Source organism: Hyalella azteca, unplaced genomic scaffold (assembly GCF_000764305.2).
Source record: "Hyalella azteca isolate HAZT.00-mixed unplaced genomic scaffold, Hazt_2.0.2 contig16847, whole genome shotgun sequence".
Classification (NCBI taxonomy): domain Eukaryota; kingdom Metazoa; phylum Arthropoda; class Malacostraca; order Amphipoda; family Hyalellidae; genus Hyalella; species Hyalella azteca.
The window spans coordinates 857528-881275 of record NW_025946654.1 but is presented as its reverse complement, the minus strand read 5'-3'; the positions used below and the strand labels follow the sequence as shown (position 1 = coordinate 881275).

The 23748-nt window shown below is 39.4% G+C and overlaps 1 protein-coding gene across 2 annotated transcripts; it reads left to right on the top strand.

Annotated features, from left to right (window-relative positions):
* LOC108680458 (sorting nexin-18) lies at positions 1–23710 on the top strand. Of its 2 annotated transcripts, XM_047885063.1 has the most exons (12): positions 1–113; positions 8977–9138; positions 10157–10309; positions 11079–11244; positions 14633–14805; positions 15222–15336; positions 15585–15822; positions 16356–16537; positions 16754–16920; positions 17124–17312; positions 17374–17391; positions 17993–23710. In XM_047885063.1, exons 1-12 carry the CDS (start codon positions 99–101, stop codon positions 18044–18046), a joined length of 1632 nt encoding a protein of 543 aa, XP_047741019.1. In that variant the 5' UTR covers positions 1–98; the 3' UTR covers positions 18047–23710. The 2 variants fall into 2 exon arrangements, with proteins under 2 accessions (XP_047741019.1, XP_047741018.1); XM_047885062.1 differs by lacking the exon at positions 17374–17391 and having other exon boundaries at positions 17124–17330.
* The last annotated feature ends 38 nt before the right edge of the window (positions 23711–23748 follow it).

Below are 23748 nucleotides of genomic sequence, written 5' to 3'. Positions count from 1 at the left end.
GTGGAGTGCAAGTGTCCGCATCTATGAGAAAATGATTCACAACGTAGTCAATATCTGCCATTCAACGAATTAAGAGAGGCAATTATTCTACGATTACAATGGCTGAAGTTCAGGTAAATATTATGGTTAAAAGTTCTAGTAATGAACTATATGAGTTTCTTTATATGGCGAAGTAAAGCTTGGCATTAAATTGACAAGATTTAAGCATTGAAACCGCCCATCGGAATGAACGAACATGGCAATGTCCGCAATGAACTCAATCTCTTATTAATACCTATTATATACTATAATATTGTTATATTTTCTGAAGGAAACAAAATATTTTTAGAGCTATTGTATGCAATAAAAAAGTTTTATACTACTTTACTGGTCTACTTATAGGACTCAAAAATGAACTTGAGGCTGGGAGAGTCTAAAAAGAAACTTAGGCCTAGCTAGGTATTCATGGGCTGGATTCTGGAACATGGATTTGGATTGGTCCCATAAATATGATACAATTGGTCCCAAGCCAACATATTATATGTGATATCTTTTCTGGTTTCAGTTGGCTTTTCAAAAAAATTTTGAAAAAAAAAGAATGGCTATTGCAATAAAATTTCAAAAAGATCGGTTAGGAAATGCAATAATGCAGCCTGCAAGAGACCCTAAATAAAACAATCAGGGTCTATACTCAATAGTGCACCCTTCTACTTTGATCCTTGATGAAGTGTAATACAACAATCAACAACATTGGCTAGCAAAGAGACATCAGAAGCACTGCAAATGCAGGCTTTCACTGCTTTGTAAACAAAGTTGACAACATGCAGTGTGGAATTCTGTACAGTATAGGTAATATATTCTCATGTCAATATAAGAAAACGTATCAAAATAACAACCCTACCACCGCATTACACCACCTTCCACTGCAATGAAAATTGATGAACTGAGCTCATTAGAAACTGCTGTGCTTCCGAAATTGCGCTGTTGCTTGGAGAAAATTTCTTCTAAAATAAAGTGCCAGATTTCTCATTTACCAAATTTCCATGTCAAAAAAATTATATAGTATTGAAGGATAATTAAAGGAATATTGTACTGAGTATTTTGTCTGTTCTTCAACAAACTTCTCAAGTTCTCTTGCGCGGTATAGAATTGATGGCTGGGATTGTGCAAAGAGAAAATATTTGAATAATTTTGCACAAACTGTGCGCCGTGCGGACCTATGACTTCCAAAAACTCATTATGCGCAGGAAAATTCCACGAAAACATACATCATCCTGAGTGTGGGTCTGTGGGGTGCAGAGGGTGCAAGCCATGGTCAGGAAGATAGGCCAGGTGCGAGTGAATTTCTATTGTCATTTTATCAATCTGCGCCATGTGGCGCACACCATAATATGCCAGTAAAAAAATGTGCCGTGTGCCGTGCTCTGAAATTTGTTAAAAGATGAATGTACAGCAATGGGCTGCAACACCATCGCACACAAACGTATACCATCTGTATCAAGTTGACTAGATTTCTAACATGTTAACCCGGGTTCTAAGAGTCGATACAGTTATGAATATTTATTCATTATTCATAGATCACAATTCGGTTGGATATGAATTACAAAACTGAAGAATAGAAGGTGACAATCCACACAGCTTGAAATTGGTGCCTTCTAATGAAGGACTAATTTTGGCAAATGGTGCAAATCCGTATGTCAATCACTTATCACTCAATGTCGGGCATAGTGGCAAAGCAGAGAGTTTTTTCGACTCTCCCTCAAGTTCATTTTTGAGTCCTATTTTACCCCTATAAGTAGACCAGTAAAGCATCATGAATACCAGCATTGTCATACACAAGAAATTAGTTTAAGGGGACTGGCTACCCTCCGGAAAAACTCCTGCAGTTATTATCCAATCATCATGAAACTTCACATACATACGTAAAATGTAAAAATAAGAACATTTTGCTTCTATGAATTTTTTGAAAAAATTGATAGAAAATCTATCTCCTCCTACAAATATCATCCTACAACATCGAGACACGTATCATTTGGTTCGTAAGGACCATACCTAAAAATTTGATAATCACTTTCTCATTTTCCCCCTCCCCTCCCTTCTCCCCCATATAAAAAACGAACCAGACAGAAATTGAAAAAATGATCATCAAATTTTTAGGTAATTTCCTTACAAATCGAATGGTGTATGTCTCATTGCTGTAGCTTGAAAACTGTAGGAGGAGATAGGTTTTCCGTGACAATAAATTGAACTTTTCAAACTTTTCAGGACAGCACGACAAAGTTCCGTGCGCCTCAAAATAGGCACTCAATGTAGCATGGGTACCAAACTACAGGCTTCTGTAGCTTAATCCACTCAAGGATGCTAGCAGCAACTTGTAGTGCACCTCTCCGTACAAAGTTAGGAGGGTAATTGAGCTCAGATGCCAGATACACCAAGATATGTAGTCTTGCCGCTCTAATTTTCTTAGGTCTATTTAGTGGAGGGACTCCACCCCACGGCCCCCATTAAAGCCCGGCCGTCTGCGTCAATATTGCCGTACATGGATCGCAGTAGTATCATTGGAAAGCTCAGAATGTCAGCTTTAAGATGAGACTAAGCATGTAACTGCAGCACAACTCAAGTACCGTAAAATGGGGTAACTTAGACCGGCGGGGTAACTTAGACCACTTTTCGTTTTTTTAACAAAAACCCCCACAACTCAAAAACTATTTGACATAGAAAAATGTTGTCAATGGGCATTAAAGGCCTAATACTGAGGCTACATAACACAAGCCGCTGGATGTGGGAGCTTCTTTGAGTGGAGCGCCCCTTCTCACCGGGGTGTCTCTGCGCAGTGGCGGCACCCGTCGGAGGAAGCGTGCGACCTTCGACGGCCAAACTCCCCGACCTCAACCCCACCCCGGGCCCTGGCCCGAGGTACCTTGCGTCCTGGGCGGCGCTGCCGGCGGGGAATTCGTCCCTTGTTTTTTCGACAGAGGGGTTCTATGTCCTGGCCATTGAATTCCTCTTACACTTACTCGCCGGGGACATCGAGTCCAATCCTGGACCCATCTACATCTGCCCCACCTGCACTAGACGCATCAAACGTACCGTTGGCTCCATTCGCTGCAATTCCTGCAGCGAGTGGGTCCACCTTCGGTGCACTACACTCCCTTCACTTACCCACTAAACAAGCGACTTTAAATGCACCACTTGCCTATCCACAAACAACACCACAAACACTACCTCATCACAAACCTATACACCACAAGCACATCCCCTATCCCAGTCAACCCCACACTCAATACCACCACCACCCCTATCACCACCACAGCAACCCACACCTCCCCGCCGGTCTAAGTTACCCCATTTTACGGTACCTAGATACAGAAGGTAAATAAACAATGTTGCCATAAGAAATTTGTAGATGATTTCTCCTAAAATAAATTTATAAATTTTTACTTTTAGAAAATTTTCATATCAAGGAAAGTCATATATTATTGAAGGATAATTGAATGCATATTGAATATTTTGAGTTTTTAGCGCATTTTCTCATTTATGAAATAAATGCACTATTGTGCTCGCCGTGTCTGTCTGTCCATCTGTCCGTCTGTCTGTCTGTCCGTCAGTGACTTCATGTTTTTGTTGATGAGAAAATGCGCTCTCTGTCACTCACTGCGGTTAGTACTGAGTTCTATTTTTTGTCTGTTCGACTGTTCCTTGACAACTGTATTTGCACCAACAACTGCGCGAGGTAAACTGGATGACCGGAATTTGTGCCAACATCTGTGGAAAGATAAATATAAAACTCATTATGCTTGTGAAAATTCCCTGAAAACCTGTATAATCCTAAACTGCTTGCACTGTGCAAGCAGCCCAGGGTGCAGATGGTGCAAGCAGCGTTGCCAAGATATGGATTTTCAGCCCAAAGCGTCACCAGCCATTTTCAAGATCCATTGCCGGGTAATTTTTAATATGAAAGTGCTGCAAGCAACTTTGATAGTAGGTATATCCCTTATTCTCCTTGCACCACAACCAGGGTTGGCGATTTTTTTGATTTTTTAAAAAAAAATCAAAAATAAATGATTTTTTTTTATTTTTTCATGATTTTTTTTGATTTATTTGATTTTTTCAGTTTTTTTGTCTTTCTGAAGTGTTATTTTCTATGTTGCAATTAGCCTACTAACAATAACAGTATATGGATCATAATGGATGGCTAAAAAGGGCACTTATTGCCTTCAATATCAAATTCAATGTAACAGCAATCAGGAAAGTGAATAAAGCAATTCAAAACAGGAACAAGGTGACATTAAACAGGTAACAAAGTAATAAGCAAGTTTCATTGCAGTAAATTAAGTGCATGAGATTGAAAAGGAAAGGTATATTATTGTTCTTGAGTTGGTCAAGTCTTAGCAACTCACCCTTAGGAAGCAGCTATGTTGCTCAGCAAGCAGGAATGGGTTGACAATGACTTCCAGTTTAAATGAGCGTCAGGCAATGGGTGCAGGTGAGGCAAGAAATTAGGTGCAGACAAGGATCACTAAGCGTGATTAGTGGTATGCTTACTAAGCTTAACCAAGACTCTTAATAGTGCATGCTATACTTCAAACATGATGATAAGGTGGAAGCAAGTGAACTTTTCAGACATTGCATAAAGTTGCATGCTCTAACTAGTGAATTATTGCTGGAGAACAACAACACCTGAAACAAATACAAGGGAAGGAAACATTCATTAATAATAAGTCACAAAAGCCCTAAATTAAATGGAAAGAGCCAACCATATTAGGAAGCATAACCTAAAGTAAGCAATACACCAAAGTGCCAGGAATGAAAAGCAAGAACCTAATAATCTAAGATTAAGCAAGAGGAGCAATCTGCTCCTCTTCAACGTAATTGACGGACTTTGCCTATATCATTCCAAAAAAAATGGCAGCCATTTCTGCATGACAGGGTAAAAAATTAGGCCTGCACCCCAGGGTAATTAGGGACACCCTTAAAATGCATCTACAGTAGAACCTCAGCAAAGGCTCTAGTTAACAAAAAAATTGATTAACAACAAAGAATTTTGATTACATTTACTACCTCGCTAAGCAAAAAAATTCACTTATTGAAAAATAAGTGCATTAGTGGTCGTCACAAAATTGTACATAGAATGCTATATATAGAATTGTGCACCTGGCATCATAGAATGAAAAGTACCGTCAACCGGGGCTACTCGGGACGGTTTTGAGCATTTTTTGTAAATAACTTCTTACCATGAAACATTTCATAAACAAGTTTAGGCTCATTTTATAGCTCTTTGCAAGGGCTATCGAATGGCATCTTTAAAAAAATTCTATATGCTATTCATAAGGTGCTAGAAGCAAAAAAAAAGTGTCCCTGGGACACTTGCAATAAAACTTCATTTTAAAATATTTGAAGCATGCAGAGTGTACTCATCCATTACTAACAGTACTCTAAAGTCCTCCTCTTTCATTGTAGGTGATGTAGAGGTAGAATAAATGACATTTTCTGTGATTTTGCTCATTTTTCCTTTATTGATATAATATTACCATAAACATTAATTACCGTCAGCTGGGGTGACTTGGTCTGCGTTTTTTATTTTGTTTTGCAAACGAAAAGTGGGTCGTAAATGCTGGGGTCATAAACGCCAAGGTCGTTAAGGAGGTCATAAATGCCAGAGTGACTTTGGCCATCGTTTATGACCCCACTTTTGTTTGCAAAACAAAATAAAAAACGCGGCCAAAGGCCAAAGTCACCAGAAGTCACCCCAGTTGAAGGTACCCTATTATTGATGCAATATTACTGTATTATTGATGCGATATTACCGTATCCATGAACATGCCATTGAGCATTTACAACAACCTTGTCCTCTGCAAGCTTCATATCAGCAGCCTTATAGCATTTTTTCTGTATCTGTAAGCCTACAGGACTGCTTGTAATTTCATACCATTTTAATTGGGTTAAGTGAATTTACTATAAAAAAATATAATTCAGTACTCACTGCAGTGAGTGCCAATGGACGGACAGATGGACGGACAGACAGGCAGACGGACATGGCAAGCACAATAGTGCATTTTTTCCATAAATGAGAAAATGCGCTGAAAAGATTGTGAAAAAAATACCTGAAACAGAAAGGAATGTTTTAGTGCCAACCATCATATGTTTTGGAGAAATAAATCATAGTTTAGGTCCATTACTTTTCATTCTATGATGCCTGGTGCACAATTCTAAATATGACATTCTATGCAAAATTTTGTGATGACGTATGATGCACTAATTTTTCGATAAGTGAACTTTTTTCGCTCAGCAAGGTAAATGTAATCAATATTCTTTGTTTTTAATAAATGTTTTTTCTTAACTGGAGCCTTTGCTAACTGAGGTTCTACTGTAAATGCGCTTTTGGGGGTGTCCCGAATAGNGGGGGGGGGGGGGGCAAGTAGCCCCGCCGTGCGGAAATGACCGCCATTTTTTTTAATGAGATAGGCAAAATCTGTCAATTACGTTTCAAGCCAACACCTGGGTGCAACTTTTACGTAAGTAAATTTTTTAATATGGCGAATATTTTTTTGCTACAAACCTTAGCAGAAGTAACTTTTCAAAATACTATTGTTTTTCACCATTTTTTTCAGGAATTTTTCAAAGCTAGTGAATGTAGTATTTTTGAACTTCCTTTATACTACATAGATAGGAAAAATGTTGATGTTTATGCCACTACCTATATTTATTTTTGCAATATCCCAATTAGTTTTACTACTAAAACAGTTTTACGCTGTGTCGGAGGACTGTCCCGAGTTACCCCGCCCGTCCTGAGTAGCCCCGGTTGAGGGTAATCGACCTAAACTATGATTTATTTCTCTAAAACATATGATGGTTGTCACTAAAACATTATTTTCTGTTTCAGGTATGTTTTTCACAATCTTTTTTGTTATAGTGAAATCACTTGATTTGATTAAAATTGTGCAAAATTACAAACCATCCTGTAAGCTTACAGATACAGAAGAAATGCTACATGGCTGCTGATATGAAGCTTGCAGTGGACAAAGTTGTTGTCAATGCTCAATGGCATGTCCATGGATATAGTAATATCACATTAATAATATGGTAATTAATGAACATGGTAATATCATATCAATGGAGGAAAAACAAGTAAAAATCACAGAAAATGTCATTTATTTTACATCTGTACAATGAAAGAGGAGGACTTTAGAGTACTGTTAGTAATGGATGAGTACACTCCGCATGCTTCAAAAGTTTTAAAATCAACTTTTATTGCAAGTGTCCTGGATTACCCCATCCCCAGGGGTAAATTGGGACAGTTTTATTTTGCGTCTGGCACCTTCCGAATAGAATATGTAATTTTTTTGAAGATGCCATTCAATAACCCTCACAAAGAGCTATAAAATGAGCCTAAATTTGTTTCTGAAATGTTTCATGGTAAGAAGTTATTAACAAAAAATGCTCCAACCGTCCCTTTTTACCCTGTTTGATGGTATTGCTTTTTTTTGCAGTATTGAATAATATAAATGCTAGAATGATTTTGCCCATGATTTTTAAGAAATTTCTGCCCAATATTCCAAATTTGCTTGAGTTTAGCATATGCATGGGCAAGTTCAATCATGAAAATCCAAAATGTAAATGGACAATGTTTTCACAATATTTTCATTTTCATTCCTGCTAGAAGCTTATTTTATATTTTTTCATTACAAAAACTTTGATAAGAAAAAAAATTTTCTTTTAATAATGTAATATTGAAGTTAAAAACTTGATGAAACATGACTATAAAACAAATGCTACTAAAATCAAGTGAACACATGTGAGACCTATAATAATGTATATGGTCTTGTACTCTAAAAAATATTTTCCAGTTTTTCCCCAGATCTTTTGAAGCACTAAGCACTGAAATTTGGACCAAACCTCATGAGTACTACTAGTGGTTATAAACAGTATATACCATGCACTCAAAAATTGCCAGGGTTGTAATACTAGGTACTAGTTTTTAGTCAGGAAGCTAAATTATTCAAAATGACCAAATGCAATGACTAAATTTTTCCAACGGCATCTGAAAGAACATGTCTGGCAAATCATTTTTGATTTAAATACAGATTCCCCATTTTGAGTTCACTGAAATATAATAGGTCTGGAATGACTATTGGACAAGTTGGAAGCCTAGTAATATATAGATTAATTTTTAATGGGTGGGTTTTTTTACCTACTATTGCCATGGGTTGTTTTCAGAGACTGGGACTGTATATTCCTTTACATCATCTCTTTGCAGGTTGTTTGCAAAATTTGTAAAATTTACACACATTCACAATATTTTAGTATTGATTGGATACGGGTAATTGCAATCTTGCTTTATTATTAAGGTTGAGATATTAGCATTTGTGCAAACCCTTCACCATGAGCGTCAAGCCATATAGAACTTGAATTGGTTTACCAGGTTGCAGAGATTTCACAAATATCTTAACACGTTGACTCCGAAGTGGTACATATGCATACCACAAAATGTATTTCTCCGGGATGTAGTGGTACATAACTCAGGTTGCCTAAAATTGGCCAAATCCGAGAATAAAAAAGACCAAAAAGGCCGATAACTCGAAATATACTAGTTTATTTGTAGGTTCTGCTATAAAAATTCCATTTATTTTATTTTTGCACTATTTAAAATTTAATTTGGAAGTACCCCTATCATAAATTTTAGCCAGCCAACGCAGTTAAGAAAAACTAAATCACTGAATTTGTCTGGAAAAAATGACCGTCTGGCAACCCTGTTTAAAAAAGTACAAAAATGAAATAATAATACAAGATAAAGCAATCATAGTCAACGTGTTAACATTTTTGTGAACACTGCACATTAACATCTTAATGCATGTCATTAAAAGATCATGTCAACACATTTTACATTGAATATAATATAGTACTGTTAAATTATTTAGGGCTCAAAGATAATTGCATTTTTAGGTATCACGATATCATTGAACTTGCTTTAAGGCTGAAATTGCACATCTGTTGCAGGTACGGGTGCTGTATGACTTTGAAGCCCAGCCAGGGACAGGGGAGATGTCCTTAAGAGAAGGAGAAATTCTAACAGTGACTCGGCAAAATGTTGGGGACGGCTGGTGGGAGGGTACCAATGCACTGGGGGAAGCTGGGCTTTTTCCTGCTGCATACACAGAGGTTTGTTGGGTTATCTGAAGCATTTCTCATTTACTGAAGTTAGGTAATCCATTGAACATCTCTATTCTATATTTATATATAGGGTGTAAATTATGGTATTAATAGGTAATATATATAATATAGGTACATATACAGTGGGGGGAAATAAATATTCGTACACTTGAAAAATCGTATTTTAATGTATGTAAGTACACAAACTTAACAGGAAAAGTGATTTAAAGTATGTATAGAGACGCATAGTATTCAAAAATACTATCAAAAGAAATTAAATTCGCCGGACTTAAATCCGATTGAAAATTTGTGGCGGTATTTGAAGATTCAATTTAAGAAAAGGTCCCCAACAAACATTGAGAATCTTAAGGTGGTGTGCCAAGAAGAATGGTATAAAATACCAGTCAGCATCTGCAAATCATTGGTCGAGACGTATAGAAATAGACTGGAGTCTGTTGAGCTGAATAAAGGGTATTCAACCGAGTATTAAAATAAAATAATGCGGATTTATTGTTTTGTACGAATACTTTTTTCACCCCGAAAAGTGAACATGTTGCATTGTTTTTTGTTGCATTGAGATTTAATTTCTTTTGATAGTATTTTTGAATACTATGCGTCTCTATACATAATTTAAATCACTTTTCCTGTTAAGTTTGTGTACTTACATAGGTACATTAAACTACAATTTTTCAAGTGTACGAATATTTATTTCCCCCCACTGTATGATTGTAATAATATAATAAATTGCAAGAATTCATCTTTCTGTTTGTTGATACATGACTCATGTTGGTTGTACAGAATATATATACATTATACGTTGGCTATGTGTGCTCAAACATCAATTATTCACCTTTTTTTTTACTCTGAGGAAAGATTGATTTCTTTTAGTTTGCACCGAAATCAATTAACATATTATAATATGTCCTGTTTTTATATCAAATGTTTGGTTTTCTCTTCCTATAATAATATTTTTTTATTGATCCTACTGAGCATTTCTCCTAGCTGAGCGTGTGTATGTTGTGTGCAGGAGGTGAGCAGCGCCCCGCCGTCCATGCCTCCTCCTAGTCTGCCTCCTGAGTACAAAGCTGCCTCTGCCTCATCTTGGGATGCCTGGGAGTCCAACACTCCTGCTAACACTGCCCCTCCACAGCCTCACAACACGGCATTTAAAGGGCAGCAGGTGTGTCAGCCTAAAATGCTGATAATGAACAAGATTTGTCTTGTTTACATGTACTTGCTCAATGATGTAAAGCTAGCCATCTGTCATGATGTGTAGTGCAGTTCAATAGCTGTTAAAGGTCTCGTCATTCTTGAGGAATTATGATGGATGCTGCTGCATTCGTTGATTGATATTCTCCTATTTTTGTTCAGTTATTAGGGATATTACAGCAATTATTGGTCAAATTGCTTGTATTTCTGGCTCCCTATGCCATTCGTGACCAGAATAATTAACTTGATGACCTCTTTGGGGCCTTGGGCCATACTATCAAAACTGCTCCAGAACACATGGTGGCAAAAGTTCATATAGCGGCCGATTTCTTGCATGGTGATTGGTTGGTATTGCTTGATTAACTGTCAGTGATTGGCTGACAAGAGTTACAAAGTCGTCCCTATTTGACAACACTTCTCTTTAACTTCACTTCTTGTTTGTCTGGTTGCTACAAATCTTATAATCAATATTTAACACGCTTCTACCTCTCTAATCGATCTGAAATTGTGCAAACTTGCGTAAAATTGGAGACAAAGCATGAATCAATTGACAGAATAAATAATTTTGAAATTTTTTATAAATTAAAAAATTGAAAAATAATTTTTTCCAATATTCGAAAATAGAATAAAAAATTAACTGTTTATGTGTAACATTGAAGACACTGGATTCTTTAGAAGTGTTTTCTTTGAAAACTAATTTTTAAACGTATATTATTTGACAACACGGCTGTGTTGTGCAGAACTACGATGCAGACGACTGGGATGACGACTGGGACGATGATGACGACTCTGAAGGCGGGGGTGCGGCGGGCGGGGGGGAGGCGAACCACGCCCATGGGGGGAGCCTGGCACACAGGGGGCATGCAGGCACCCACGCCCCCCTCACGGACGCTGCTAGCATGGCAGGTGTGACGCTTCGCTACTGCCTACCGCAGTAATTCTCAGCAATTTCTACTGCTATTTTTATGAGTGTATTTGCAGCATTTTTTTCATACGTTGTCTAACGTGGCAATCTAGTCGTCAATGCTGCATTTTGTGCAAAGTTTTTTTTTGTGCAGAGCGCCAGTAATATGTACGATACGTGGGTGGCTTCAACCTTCTTTTCTTTCATTGCATTGCAGTCTTTTGGATCTCTGGATTTGAGACAGCGTCTTGCTCAGTTAATTCATAAAAAGGCACAATGACCTACTCCTGAAACTGTCATTCTGCTCCAGGCATTTTTCAAGCAGCGCTTCAAAGTTATTTTCTTCTTAAACCTTAATTTGCGGCATTTTTTTATCATGGTTGAACTATGATGGATGCTATTCAAGAAATATTATATAAATGTATGCATTGAATATGAAATGTGATTAGTTGTACATGGGTAATACTGTAAATACCTAAACACGATGTGCTCAATTGACAGGTAATATCCCCAATCTTTTCTTTATAGTACACTCAAGATTTTCTTACTGATGAAGAGGTTCTTGTGATGTCTCAGTCTTGCCTCAGCTTCAGACTTTCATTTCTCTAACTATCAAATTTACTAATCGATACAGTGCTATATCAGAACACAAAACCACCTATCGTCGCAACACAACACATCTCATCAATACAATATCTCCTATCGTCGCAACACAATACATCTTATCACAACGCAATACATCTTATCACAACACAATACATCTTATCAAAACACAATACATCTTATCACAACACAATACATCTTATCACAACACAATACATCTTATCACAACACAATACATCTTATCACATCACAATACATCTTATCCCAACACCCAACACAATTAATCTTATCACATCACAATACATCTTATCACATCAACACAATACACTACATCACATTACATCATATCACCACAACACTATGGTCTGGCCAGCAGTAAGAAATGCTTGGTATTTTAGGCCAGTTCCTACGGCGCGGCGTGAGCAGGTCGCTGAGCGCGCCATATGTTGGTGCGCATCGATGTGGTTCAGCCGTGGCGGTAACCGCGTTGCTCCTCTAATATCCATTGCAATTCCTTCCTCTAAACAGTTATCACAGCCTTCTCTTTGACCTGTCGTTGTTTGCCTTCAGTGAATATTAATTGTTCGTCTAATATTGACCATGTTAATCAATTAACCTGCGTGATCTAGCTGCAATAACAGCTTTACTCTCCTGGGTCACCTATTTATTCTAAGACATCCCTGGCTTCATTTCCCTCTTGATTGAGAGCATCGATGGCAGGGAAGTTCAGTACGCGTTTCCCTGACATATCCTGTATTTCTTTACTTCATACGATCCCTGTGTGGTAACAGGGTGTCGCTCCATCAGTTCTTGGTGTGGTAATAATGTGTCGCCATGTTGTTTCTTGTAAGTTATAGGCCAGTGTAAGTAAATTCTAGTGACTAAATAGCTGCTTTTACTGACACTCGGATCAAAGACTAGGTTTTCTGCATTTAATATTCGTTTTTCCGTAGTTACATTGATGATGAATGCGGTTTCAAGTTCACGAGTTTGGCAACTTACTTGGATGATGCTATTAAATAGTTTGTAGAACATTCATTAGATTCTTATAAAGGAATCACTTGCTCTCTATTTATTTATCATTCATTGCTTCATCTACATGAGATTTCTTCTCAATGTAGTGTGTTCCTTGTGGCTTCGTGTACAATTATTGTAAAATAATTATACAAATTGGAAAAATTGCTGATTTCTGTACCAATGATATTAATTATATAATATTCATCGTATGACGGGCCTTTATTACTGTAGATAATTAGGAAGACATGCAGCAGTGCAGTTAAATTTTCAGGCTCCCAGTGCTGGTCAACCTTATTCTTGATGATTAACATTACAATGCAATCTTCGCACCAAAAAGCGACTCTAATCAGTTAAAGTAAAGCTGAAAACGGGGTAGCTGTAAACGTCTTTAAATGAGTTGGGAAATGTTTTTTCCGATAGCTATGCTCTCTCTGAAGTGACTAGCACAACTAGTGTTTCATCATAATGCTAAAATAAAAATTATTAACCTCGGACTCATGCATCATCCTAGGGCTCGTGCCTCTCGCTACTCACTTTCTGCTTACGTTTTGAATGATTTTTGCTCACCTTTTTTCTAGGCTTTTAATTTCATTGATCTTCAGGCTCACGTCTCATGCTCTGCTCTTGATTATGATGATCTTCAGCTAGGCTCATGTTTCATGCTCTGCTCTTGATTATTATGATCTTCAGGCTCATGTTTCATGCTCTGCTCTTGATTATTATGATCTTCAGGCTCATGTTTCTCATCACCTGCTAGGTGGGTGCCCCCTGCCCATCACCTGCTAGGTGGGTGCCTCCTGCCCATCACCTGCTAGGTGGGTGCCTCCTGCCCATCACCTGCTAGGTGGGTGCCCCCTGCCCATCACCTGCTAGGTGGGTGCCTCCTGCCCATCACCTGCTAGGTGGGTGCCTCCTGCCCATCACCTAGGTGGGTGCCTCCTGCCCATCACCTGCTGGGTGGGTGCCTCCTGCCCATCACCTGCTGGGTGGGTGCCCCCTGCCCATCACCTAGGTGGGTGCCACTGTGAAGCACTCTCCTCACCAGCACTCCACACTCTTGGTCTCCTGCCGCAACCTCAGCGTATTGGGTCTTGCCTGCTTGGTTCTGTTGGGAAAAATAAATTTGTTCATGTGTACAGAAGCTTTATTCATTTACGTTCTTTGTTGGGCTTCCATGTTAGGCCTTGACGTGAGCTCTTTAGTTTCGTTGTTAGTTATTTAACGCCGCATTGTTGTGCCGGTGGGACCCAGCTCTGGTATCATCCTGATAGAACGACTGCTTTCTTCCTGACGGCAGCAGTCCATTTCACTATTGACATTTACCCTGGCATTTAACCATTAATAAGGCTTAGGGCAAACGAAGCCACATTGCCTAACGCCATTAATCGCAACTATTGTAGTTCCTTTCTCTAGTCTTTCGAAGCAACGTCATGTAGTGCATGTATTTTGTTTGAATGTGTTTACTGGAAACTTTTCTTTTGTCTACATGCATATAAGTTTCGGCCTTGAGCAGTGGCTGCATTCCTTTAGCAAATGGTCGTAACTAATGGTATAGTGTAATGCCATTTATATAATAATAATTGGTAGGTATATTGTGATAATAAGGCGCAATGGCGAATATAATGATGGTTCAGACACGGCGCTCGTGGCGGAGTCGGAGGTGGAGCGCGTGTAGTGTACGGTAGTAGTAACAAATGGTGTAGTGTAATACCATTTGTATAAAATAATTCCTAATGATCAATATTGACAATAATGAGTATGTTGGTGCAGGTACGGCGCGCGTTGCAGTGTCGGAGGTGGAGCGCGTGTACATCGACAAGGACAGCGAGGGAGTGCACTGGAGGCCGCGGTCCGCTCCTCTCACCTGCGCCATCTCATCACCCAAGAAGGAGAGCAAATTCCACGGCATGAAGAGCTTCATTGCTTACACCATCACCCCCTCCGTGCGTCTGCTCTTTAGTTATGAAATGATTTGCTAGCTATGGCTGAATTATAAGGTGTCAAAATTCCATAGAGGTTAGGGAGAGGGTGTACACTTGGAACTAGTTTATTGATATCAAGTACAGATCCGTTGAACTGATGATATGATCAATTTTAAGTGACAAAGCTAGCATTGAATATGGATTATTTCTTAACTTGATGGACAAAAGTAATCGGGATTATTCCATGTGGAAAATAATGGACTGCCATAGTTAAACTTTTGTCAAGAGTCTGCTGGTCTCTCAAACTCTTAATTAGGCTGATTCAAGGCAAGGGTTTTGTTGTATAATGAATCCGGGCGTGAATAGGATAACTAGTAGAACAATGATAAGGTAACGACGTTGAAATGAATACAGGCTCAAGAGTCAGTGTTTTGTAGAGCACGAACGTGTCTGTGTCGCGGCGCTACAAGCACTTCGACTGGCTGCTCGAGCGGCTGCAGCACAAGTTCCCCCTCACGCCCGTCCCTCCCCTGCCGGAAAAGCAGATTTCAGGTGCGTTGTGTGGGGCTGAGGGCGCCCGTGGGGCTTCAGTGGAGTGGATGGAGTTTAGGATGACTTTGATACTGGTTGGTGTTCCTGCTGTTGTAGAAATCACGGAATTTTTTTCTATTTTGAACTTGAAAAAACTATTAAAACTATTCTACATTTACCTTTGATGTAGAATGTTGAATTGATGAATTTTTCGATGAAAATTCATGCAAATATTCCTTAATAAATTACTATGGGGGCATTGTTGACAGGGCGTTTCGAAGACGACCTCATTGAATACCGCATGACGATGCTGCAGTCTTGGATAGACCGCATCTGCAGGCACCCTGTGCTGTCGCAGTGCGCCGTCTTCACGCACTTCATCCACGCGCCCAACGACGAGAAGGCCTGGAAGGCGGGCAAGCGCAAGGCTGAGAGCGACAAGCTCGTCGGCAACATGTTTTACGAGGCCATCCAGCGGCCTGACGAGCCGCTCGACCTCGTCATCACGTTAGTGTGGAGGCGGACGTGTGCGTGGAGGCTGACGTGTGCGTGGGGAGTGACGAAGGCGTGGGGAGTGAGGTGTGCGTGGGGAGTAACTTGTGCGTGGGGAGTGACGTGTGCGTGGGGAGTGACGCGTGCGTGGGGAGTGACGCGTGCGTGGGGAGTGACGTGTGCGTGGGGAGTAACTTGTGCGTGGGGAGTGACGTGTGCGTGGGGAGTGACGTGTGCGTGGGGAGTGACGTGTAGCGACCGCGTTGATGTGGGGGCTGACGACTGACGTGTGGGTGTCAACGTGTTGAGTCTGACGTGTGGCGGCCACGTTGGTATGGACGCTGACGTGTGGCGGCCTGAGTTTTTTTTATAATAGTAATAATTGTGTCTGATTGTACTGATCTTTATCTGGACTTAGTGTGGTGTCGGTACAAAGTAAGATTGTTAGATTTTTATTCCGAAGGCATAGTTCAGTATTTGGATAAGCTCATTAGAGCAATGTTTGGTGACTGCTGTGATATGTTGCTTTATTATTACTTTTTTGGCAGAGAGAACAAAATTGAAGGTCAGAGTCAGTTTTTCATGCGGTTGGACGAGTCAGTGAAGTCCTTGCATGCGACCTGCCAGGAGCAGACCAAGAAGCACCAACTCGCTTACAAGAAAGACTTTGACAAAATTGCTCATGCTTTCATCAAGCTCAGCAGGGCCTTTGATACTGACCCTGAGAACCGTGAGTTGTGATATTTTGCTGCTTATTCTTGACCTGCCAGTCACATTCAATTTAAATTTCGCCTAATTTGAGCTCATTTTAGCAAAATTGTATGCATGGTAACTAGAGATAACTTTGCATTTCAGTTGTTACACTAATTGTAACCCTTTATATATTTGACATCACTGATACAGAAAGTTATTTTTGATAAATTGTTGATACGTATGATGCGTACAGGAGCTCCACAGCTGACGGAGGCACTACACTTCGTGGGCGACACGTACACCAAGATCGGCGTCATCTATGAGGAGGAACCGCGCCATGACTGGGAGCCGCTCGGCAACCTCCTCTACGAGTACCGCGGCATCCTTGAGGGCTTCCCTCAGATCATCGCTGCCACCAAGGTAACGTCTTGCCGTCATTGAAAATGTACACCTCAGGGCCTTAATGCTGACTATTGTGTGAGAAATGAAAGGTTATTCTTCGTTGTCAATTTCTTGAAACTATCACTGTAACCAATATTCTTTTTGGCGATTTTCCCCCACCTTGTACTGCATGTTGTCCTATCCAAGCTCCTAATAGTTCAAGACTCAACTCTTGTGTGCAGGGAGCGCTGTCCAAACGCAAGCAAGTGGTGCGGGAAGCATCGGAGGGCAAGGCGGACCAGGACACAGTCGAGCCGATGATCCGCCGCAGCGACACCGTCGCCTATGCCCTGCAGGCCGAGGTCCGCAACTTCGATGTTGAGAGGCAGAAGGACTTCAACCTCGCCATCACCAAGTTCCTCACAGAACAAATTAGCTTCTACCAGAAGGTTAGTTCTTAACCTCGCCATCACCAAGTTCCTCACAGAACAAATTAGCTTCTACCAGAAGGTTAGTTCTTAAATCATATCTTGGCCTCGAGTCCTGTAGATGTCATTACACATTAGTCTTCTTGAGTTGCTTTCAATTGTATCATCTAAATGCTCCCCTGACAAGTTAGTGCGATTCAGTTCTTTGCATTGTTTCAAAAATATCTGATGTCGTTCATTCAGCCCTGTTGCTTGTATTAATTAGTTGAGTTGCTTCAAAAAATTTCATGTATTCAGCTATCCAAATAAAGCTTCATTCACTTAGCTTTCCGACTGTTAAGGCCGATATTGTTAGAAATGATCATCTATATACGTAATGCCGGGACTTCAGGAACTATCGTAGCACCCAGATGCATGTGCTTCAAGAACTTAGAATACGAAACTCTAGAATTTGGGGGGGGGTGGAAATTTGTAAATTGCTTTTGTATTGAATTTGCATCTCGGTTGCTCATTTGGTATCGGTAGCTGTCGTACTGTAGGTATATAAGCAACCTTTATATTATGTAATGGATCAATGTTGTCCAGTTACAATTTATTTCTGTAATGAATATTAACCTCGGTTGCACACTGTAGGTGCACTCCGTGTCACAGGTATTGAAGTACTAATATATAAACTTTGTCAGGTGGCGGATCAGCTGCGCGAGAGCCTGGAGAAGTTCCAGTCGATACGCACGTAGCACGCGGCCACGCACCGCGTGAGGACGCCACACTTATTCCTCGACTCGCTCATAGACTCGCCCATTTTATAACCCGTCTTCTCTTAAGAAAATTATCCCAGGTTTCAGAAATTAACAAATGTTCCATGAGTGAGCTTTCTTCTCCGATGAAACTTTCTATCTGGAGCCAAGAGCCTATTCAATCTTCTTTATTATCTGATCCTGCAACTTTTGACTAGAAAATATTCATTGCAATTGAAGTTATAAATTGTTATAGGAGCACGTTTGTATGCCGGTGATTAAAGGCCATTCAAGTTTCTCTCCCTTTGCGGAATCAGCAATTTTGAGGCCAGCCTGCCCTCTACTAGGTAGAGGTAGTATGGTAGAAATGGTCGCTCCAGCCTGTCCTCTAGTAGGTAGAGGTAGTAAGGTAGAAATGGTCGCACCAGCCTCCATTCAAGAAGGTAGTAATATAGAAATGGTTCCGTTGGACAATTACTATGATCACATTTTCTGAAGCGGTCTATTGAGATGAACGTCCCTTGCATCTAGCCAGTTCATTTAAATACGAGAGAGTTTATCTAAAATGAATGAATCAGCAGCTTAATTCTTTTGACCTGGCAATTGCATTTCATTGTTGGTGATCCAAGAAGCGTGTGGTTTGGGAATTTTGGTGGGAGCTGATAGTGCAAGATTCAGGCACCATTGTAGGACGGTTTATACCTTATGATTTTTCTTATAACTTCATGATTGGTACTTGTCACTCTCGACCATGATCAAGTGTAAAAGGTGTCAGCAAAATTAGCTGGCCTTCTAATTCAGACATTGCATTGTTGAGTGGTCAAAAAGAAACCGAATTTTCTTTTACATAAAATATTATTAGACAAACTTGGGGCATTCGTGCTGCTGTTGATCAGTGAGGCATAGTTTTAACTAGCAGTATCTTTCAACATTTTGAATATACCTACCTACTGCAACATTGGTAATATCCTTCAACATTTGTAATATTCTGCCACATTTATTAAGGTTGATTTCTACACGATTTCCCTTGTGTCCGTGGATCGGTGAGTACATTCGCTCTGTATCCACGTATCTCTGTATACAGTCACTCGCTCTCACCTTTACAATCGTTAGCGTCAGAACTGACACTGATGTAAGGAATATTAAAAAATTTATGTGCATGAATTTGTTTATCGCAGTCTGGGCGTTTGGTTTTGTCCATGTCTTCCACGTATGTGTGTCAGTTGACCCACTTGTTGATCTTGCTTTACAGACCGCCTTATGTTATATGTTGTCCCTGGTAAAGTCTGAGCAAACCGCACGCATGATTGTTGATGATTCAAGTACTCCGTTTCTTGTTCGTAGTCGTTGTATTTGATGCATTATTTTATCATGTTCTTTAGAAAGGTATTTTATATTCCAAAATTCGTGCTGCCTCTTTACAATTTCAGAAGTTTATTCTATGTTGCGCTCTTTGCTTTTGATGTAGTTTGAATTATTTATCATTGAAAAATTTTGTTTCGCATATGAAATTTTTAACATTATTGCATGTGAAATTATTATTTTATCACTCTATCTCCATCCCTGTAGAATTATTTGCGTTATATATTGCGCTTTTGGTGTTACCTCGTACCTCCTAATTTCTCTTAGAATTGTTCATCTGAGACAAAATTTTCTTCTCCTCTCGACCTCCTTCAGCTTTTTCCATCATTGCTGGGATAAACGCACGTGATGATGCGCACTTTCTGGCAATGTGCATTGTTGCTCCAGCGTTCATACTTGTTGACTTTCTACACACAATTCCTTTAGTTTCTCTTCTCTAGTCACTCGGCGAAGCGCGTCTCATTCAAGCTGCTCATGAAGAAACCTGTCCTGAAGGATGGGTTTTTAATGTCCTTTTAATGATATGTAAGTTATATCTTTTTCCGCAGTCGTGAAACACACACGACTTCTTTTTAAAGTCGTGTCGGCACCCATTCAATTATTCGCGTTTTAACCAACTCATTGAGTTCTTCGATTGTCGTGTATTTGTGATCTTTATATGTTTATATGTGCATGCAAGAAGCCCCTCTGTTGCCCGCCTTTGAATTTTTTACCGTGACGAATTACTATTCATATTTCTTAGGTGTTTGCTTTGCAGCGTCTGCTTTGTCGGCAACGCCGTGTAGTCTTTTAAATATGTATTTATTTATTATTTATATGCAATGGGGACCGGTTATTGTAATTGCATCATTTACATTTGTAGCACCGTATATACGACACACAAGTTCTTCATTATCTGTAGCTTACGGTTTTTTCAATGTAACCCCATGGTTAGAGGTAATAATATTTTGAACCATACCAGAAAACTATTTATTTGAGCTTTTTTTTTTTGGTTTGTTGCGCCGTTATCCTCCCTGTCGACAAATTATGGATATGTTCCGCATAGATCCATGACATGAATATTATTTCGCCTATCCTTCTTCTGTGATCATATTCGAATTTTGTCTCGGCTCAATATACAAGTTTTGGATTCATCAAAAGTATTAAAAGTAGCGATGCTGTATATGTCGTGCATAAAAAGGGCGATGTTATGTCTGCAGTGCATCAAATGTAGCGATGTTGTGTATGTCGTGCATAAAAAGGGCGATTCTGTGCTTGCAGTGCAGCGAAAGTAGCTATGCACAGCGCATGGAGAGACTTGAATTGCTATCAAGTATCAACGCTGATCCATTGATCCTGCGCACTTCTCTGGTACACTTATTTGACTTCTGCTTCTGTATGGAAATTCTTCAATGATTTTCAGTTGATTTTATGCAAGGCTTTACTTGCAGGCGTGCATATTTTTCGACGTGTTTACTTCCCTCAGTTAGTTTTAAATTTTTATTGTTTCTAATATAATTTTTATTATGTGTCCGTGATTTTAAAGCTGTTTTTACACATTATCTAAAGAATGTATAATTTATAGTCTTAGGTTAGATTAAGTTTAAGTTCCTTGTGTCTCAGTTCTATCCTCGCATTCCATAATTACTTTAACTATACCAATGAAATGTGGGATTTTACCTCAACTGCCTGGCCACATAAGCTTTTTGCGATTCCAGTGTAAAATGGGGCGGGGGGTTTTCTATATCCATGTTCTGAAGTTTACCTTTCCGCGTGCATAGCATTTGGTGTGTTCACTAAATGGTCCAGTAGCGCGAAAATGCTCGTGAATCCAGCCAAGCGATCATACAAATACGTGGGTTTTGGGTGGAAATCATGATCGCTTCAATCCGGAGGTGTGGAGCTTGCATTACATGTCCCAACTTGAAGGTGTTTTTGCGGCTGTTTGTGAATAGTTTTAATTTCATGCAGGGTTGAGGACGTACTACATGGAAGCTTCATTGCTGTTTAAGGTGATTTTAAAGTTACTGCATGGTACTTGAAAATAGTTTCCATATCAACAATAGGGAGATGTAAGCCGCTGCAGTAGTCTATTGCAAGCTAACCCTATAATATATGAAGACGTATTGAGTTAGCCAATGTACTTTATATAAGGTAGACGAATAGAATATATACAGTAATCCGTCATGTTCTTCACTTGTATTGATTATGGCGCTAAGTTCAACAATGCGAAACTTGGTGTCCGCATGAAAGGTGTACGCATAATGACTGCCATGAACACCGTGTCGTTGAACTTCTGTTAACAGAAGAGAGCCTCCCCCCTTGAAGTGCCTTAAACGCAGCGTCAGTTGTGCAGCTTGGCGGCCTGATGTCCCGTGCGTCTCTCTTGCTTGTTCTCTTAAATCTGCGGAGTTGTTTGCAGCGCCTATAGCTGGGAGGCGAACATGTTTGTAGACATTCTCGACTTCCCAATATTGGTTACTTTGTAGCTTAGGCTTGTCATTGGAGAAAAATTATAGAACAAATTTTGTCATCTTATACAAATATCGTAGGATAATGAATAATAATTAGAGACATGAATGTACTTATTCATACAAAACTTCTGGGGCATGACGATGAAATTGCTAACACCTTCAATTTGTATGTAAACTACAATGAATTTATTCGGCGTTTATTCGGTGATTGCTTTTAGTTGAAATAAAAAGATAAAAGAATTTATATCCTTATGTTTATATCAATATGGTGTCAAGCCAGACAGACGCTCAATGATCTCGCCGCCTCGATAAACCATCTGATAAAATGTTTCCTGTTGTACTCATGCTCTAAATGATAGGAGTTGAATTCAAATTATTATGTGAACTGAAGTAATGTTTTGTTCAGGTTCTTAATTCAGATAGGATTTTGAGAACAATTATCCCCTGATTATCTTCCAAATTTCTTGGTGTATTCTTTCCATGTGTTGTATCATAATCCAGCTGTGCGAGTACATATAAAGTAAAAGCACAACTTGGTCATTTTCCACCTTTCCGCTTGAGCCTTCAGCTTTGATGAAGATCTTATATGTTCTCAAATGTGAGAATCGGCCACAAATTGGTAGTCTGAATATAATAGTTTAGTCGAGGGCAGCTTGAGCAGTTCACTTCCTTCTGTTCCTGAACAAATCAAGTACTGTTTAGTGTATCTTACTTCAGTTGTTGCTATGACAGGTGCTCTGTATCTTGCTGATTGTTTCCTCTGTTACGTCATAACTTTTAATCCATACTGAAAAATCGGAACAGATTGATTTATGATTGATTAGTATAACGTAAAGTGTGTGCATCAGCTGCTGCTCAAGTGGACGATGGCAAGAAAATTTTGCAAGATCCTGTAAAAATATTATGTTATTTTTCAGTGACTGTGCCTAACATCAACGTCATTTATGCATATGCTGAAGATTCTGAAATTTAAATAATTTAAGAAAATTCATCGGTATGAGCAAGTTACGTGACCGATACTAGTGCTGCAGATCAACTGTCATATCATTTATGCGTGCTTCACGAGCTCCGTTTTTAGTTTTCCTTGAACGAGTTAAATAGTATCAAATTGTATACGAGAATAAAATTATTATAATTAATTACTATTTCATAAGTGATGTCAACTTACGTTATCATTCGCTGACTCCAAATAATTCTGAAAGTTACACACAGTTTCTTTCAATGCTTCAGAGTTGCGTATTATGATGAGCTTCGGTGGAGAGGGTTTTTTTTTATCATTTTGTTATCAAATGAGGTTTCTTATCAAGATTACTGTATAAACCTGGAATATTTGCTCTGCCATCGCTCGTAAACCAAGAGCATTGGTGACAGCCGCGTCAGGAACTATCTATGCCTGCTATGCCTTCCTGCTTCCAATCCTGATGGCTTCAGCGCGTTACCCTGATTATTATTTATTAGTATTTTTCATGAGAAAGACGACCAAAGTATACTAAGACTTTGGACTATAAAAATATTTCTTTCATTTTCATCGCTGCCTGAGTCACGTGTTAAATATATCGGCGCATACGCAAGCCTTTCCTTTTTCGTGAACCCTCGTCTTTCACATGGTGCAGGAGCTCGACGTTACCTCGGTGGAGCGGTCTCACTTGCGGCAGGAAATGACAGTTACTTCCATGTTAAGTTAGGATCACTCGCTGACTGAGTCGAGAAGTCATTTAACGCTTAACTTGAATTGTACAGACGCTGTCGTGATCTATTTTGCTTGTGCGATATTGAGGGGAATGTACGATTCTAGAACAGCTCGTGCATATATAAGATTTTCACGAATAAAATATTATTGCCAAGAAATTGTTGTTCTTTTATTTCGTTGTTTTATCAGAATAAGAG

Excerpts from the sequence above, each read along its gene's own strand:
- LOC108680458 (XM_047885063.1), top strand. Across the intron at positions 16,538-16,753 it reads TGATACTGACCCTGAGAACC|GAGCTCCACAGCTGACGGAG; the intron begins GTGAGTTGTGAT and ends TGATGCGTACAG. Across the intron at positions 16,921-17,123 it reads AGATCATCGCTGCCACCAAG|GGAGCGCTGTCCAAACGCAA; the intron begins GTAACGTCTTGC and ends TCTTGTGTGCAG.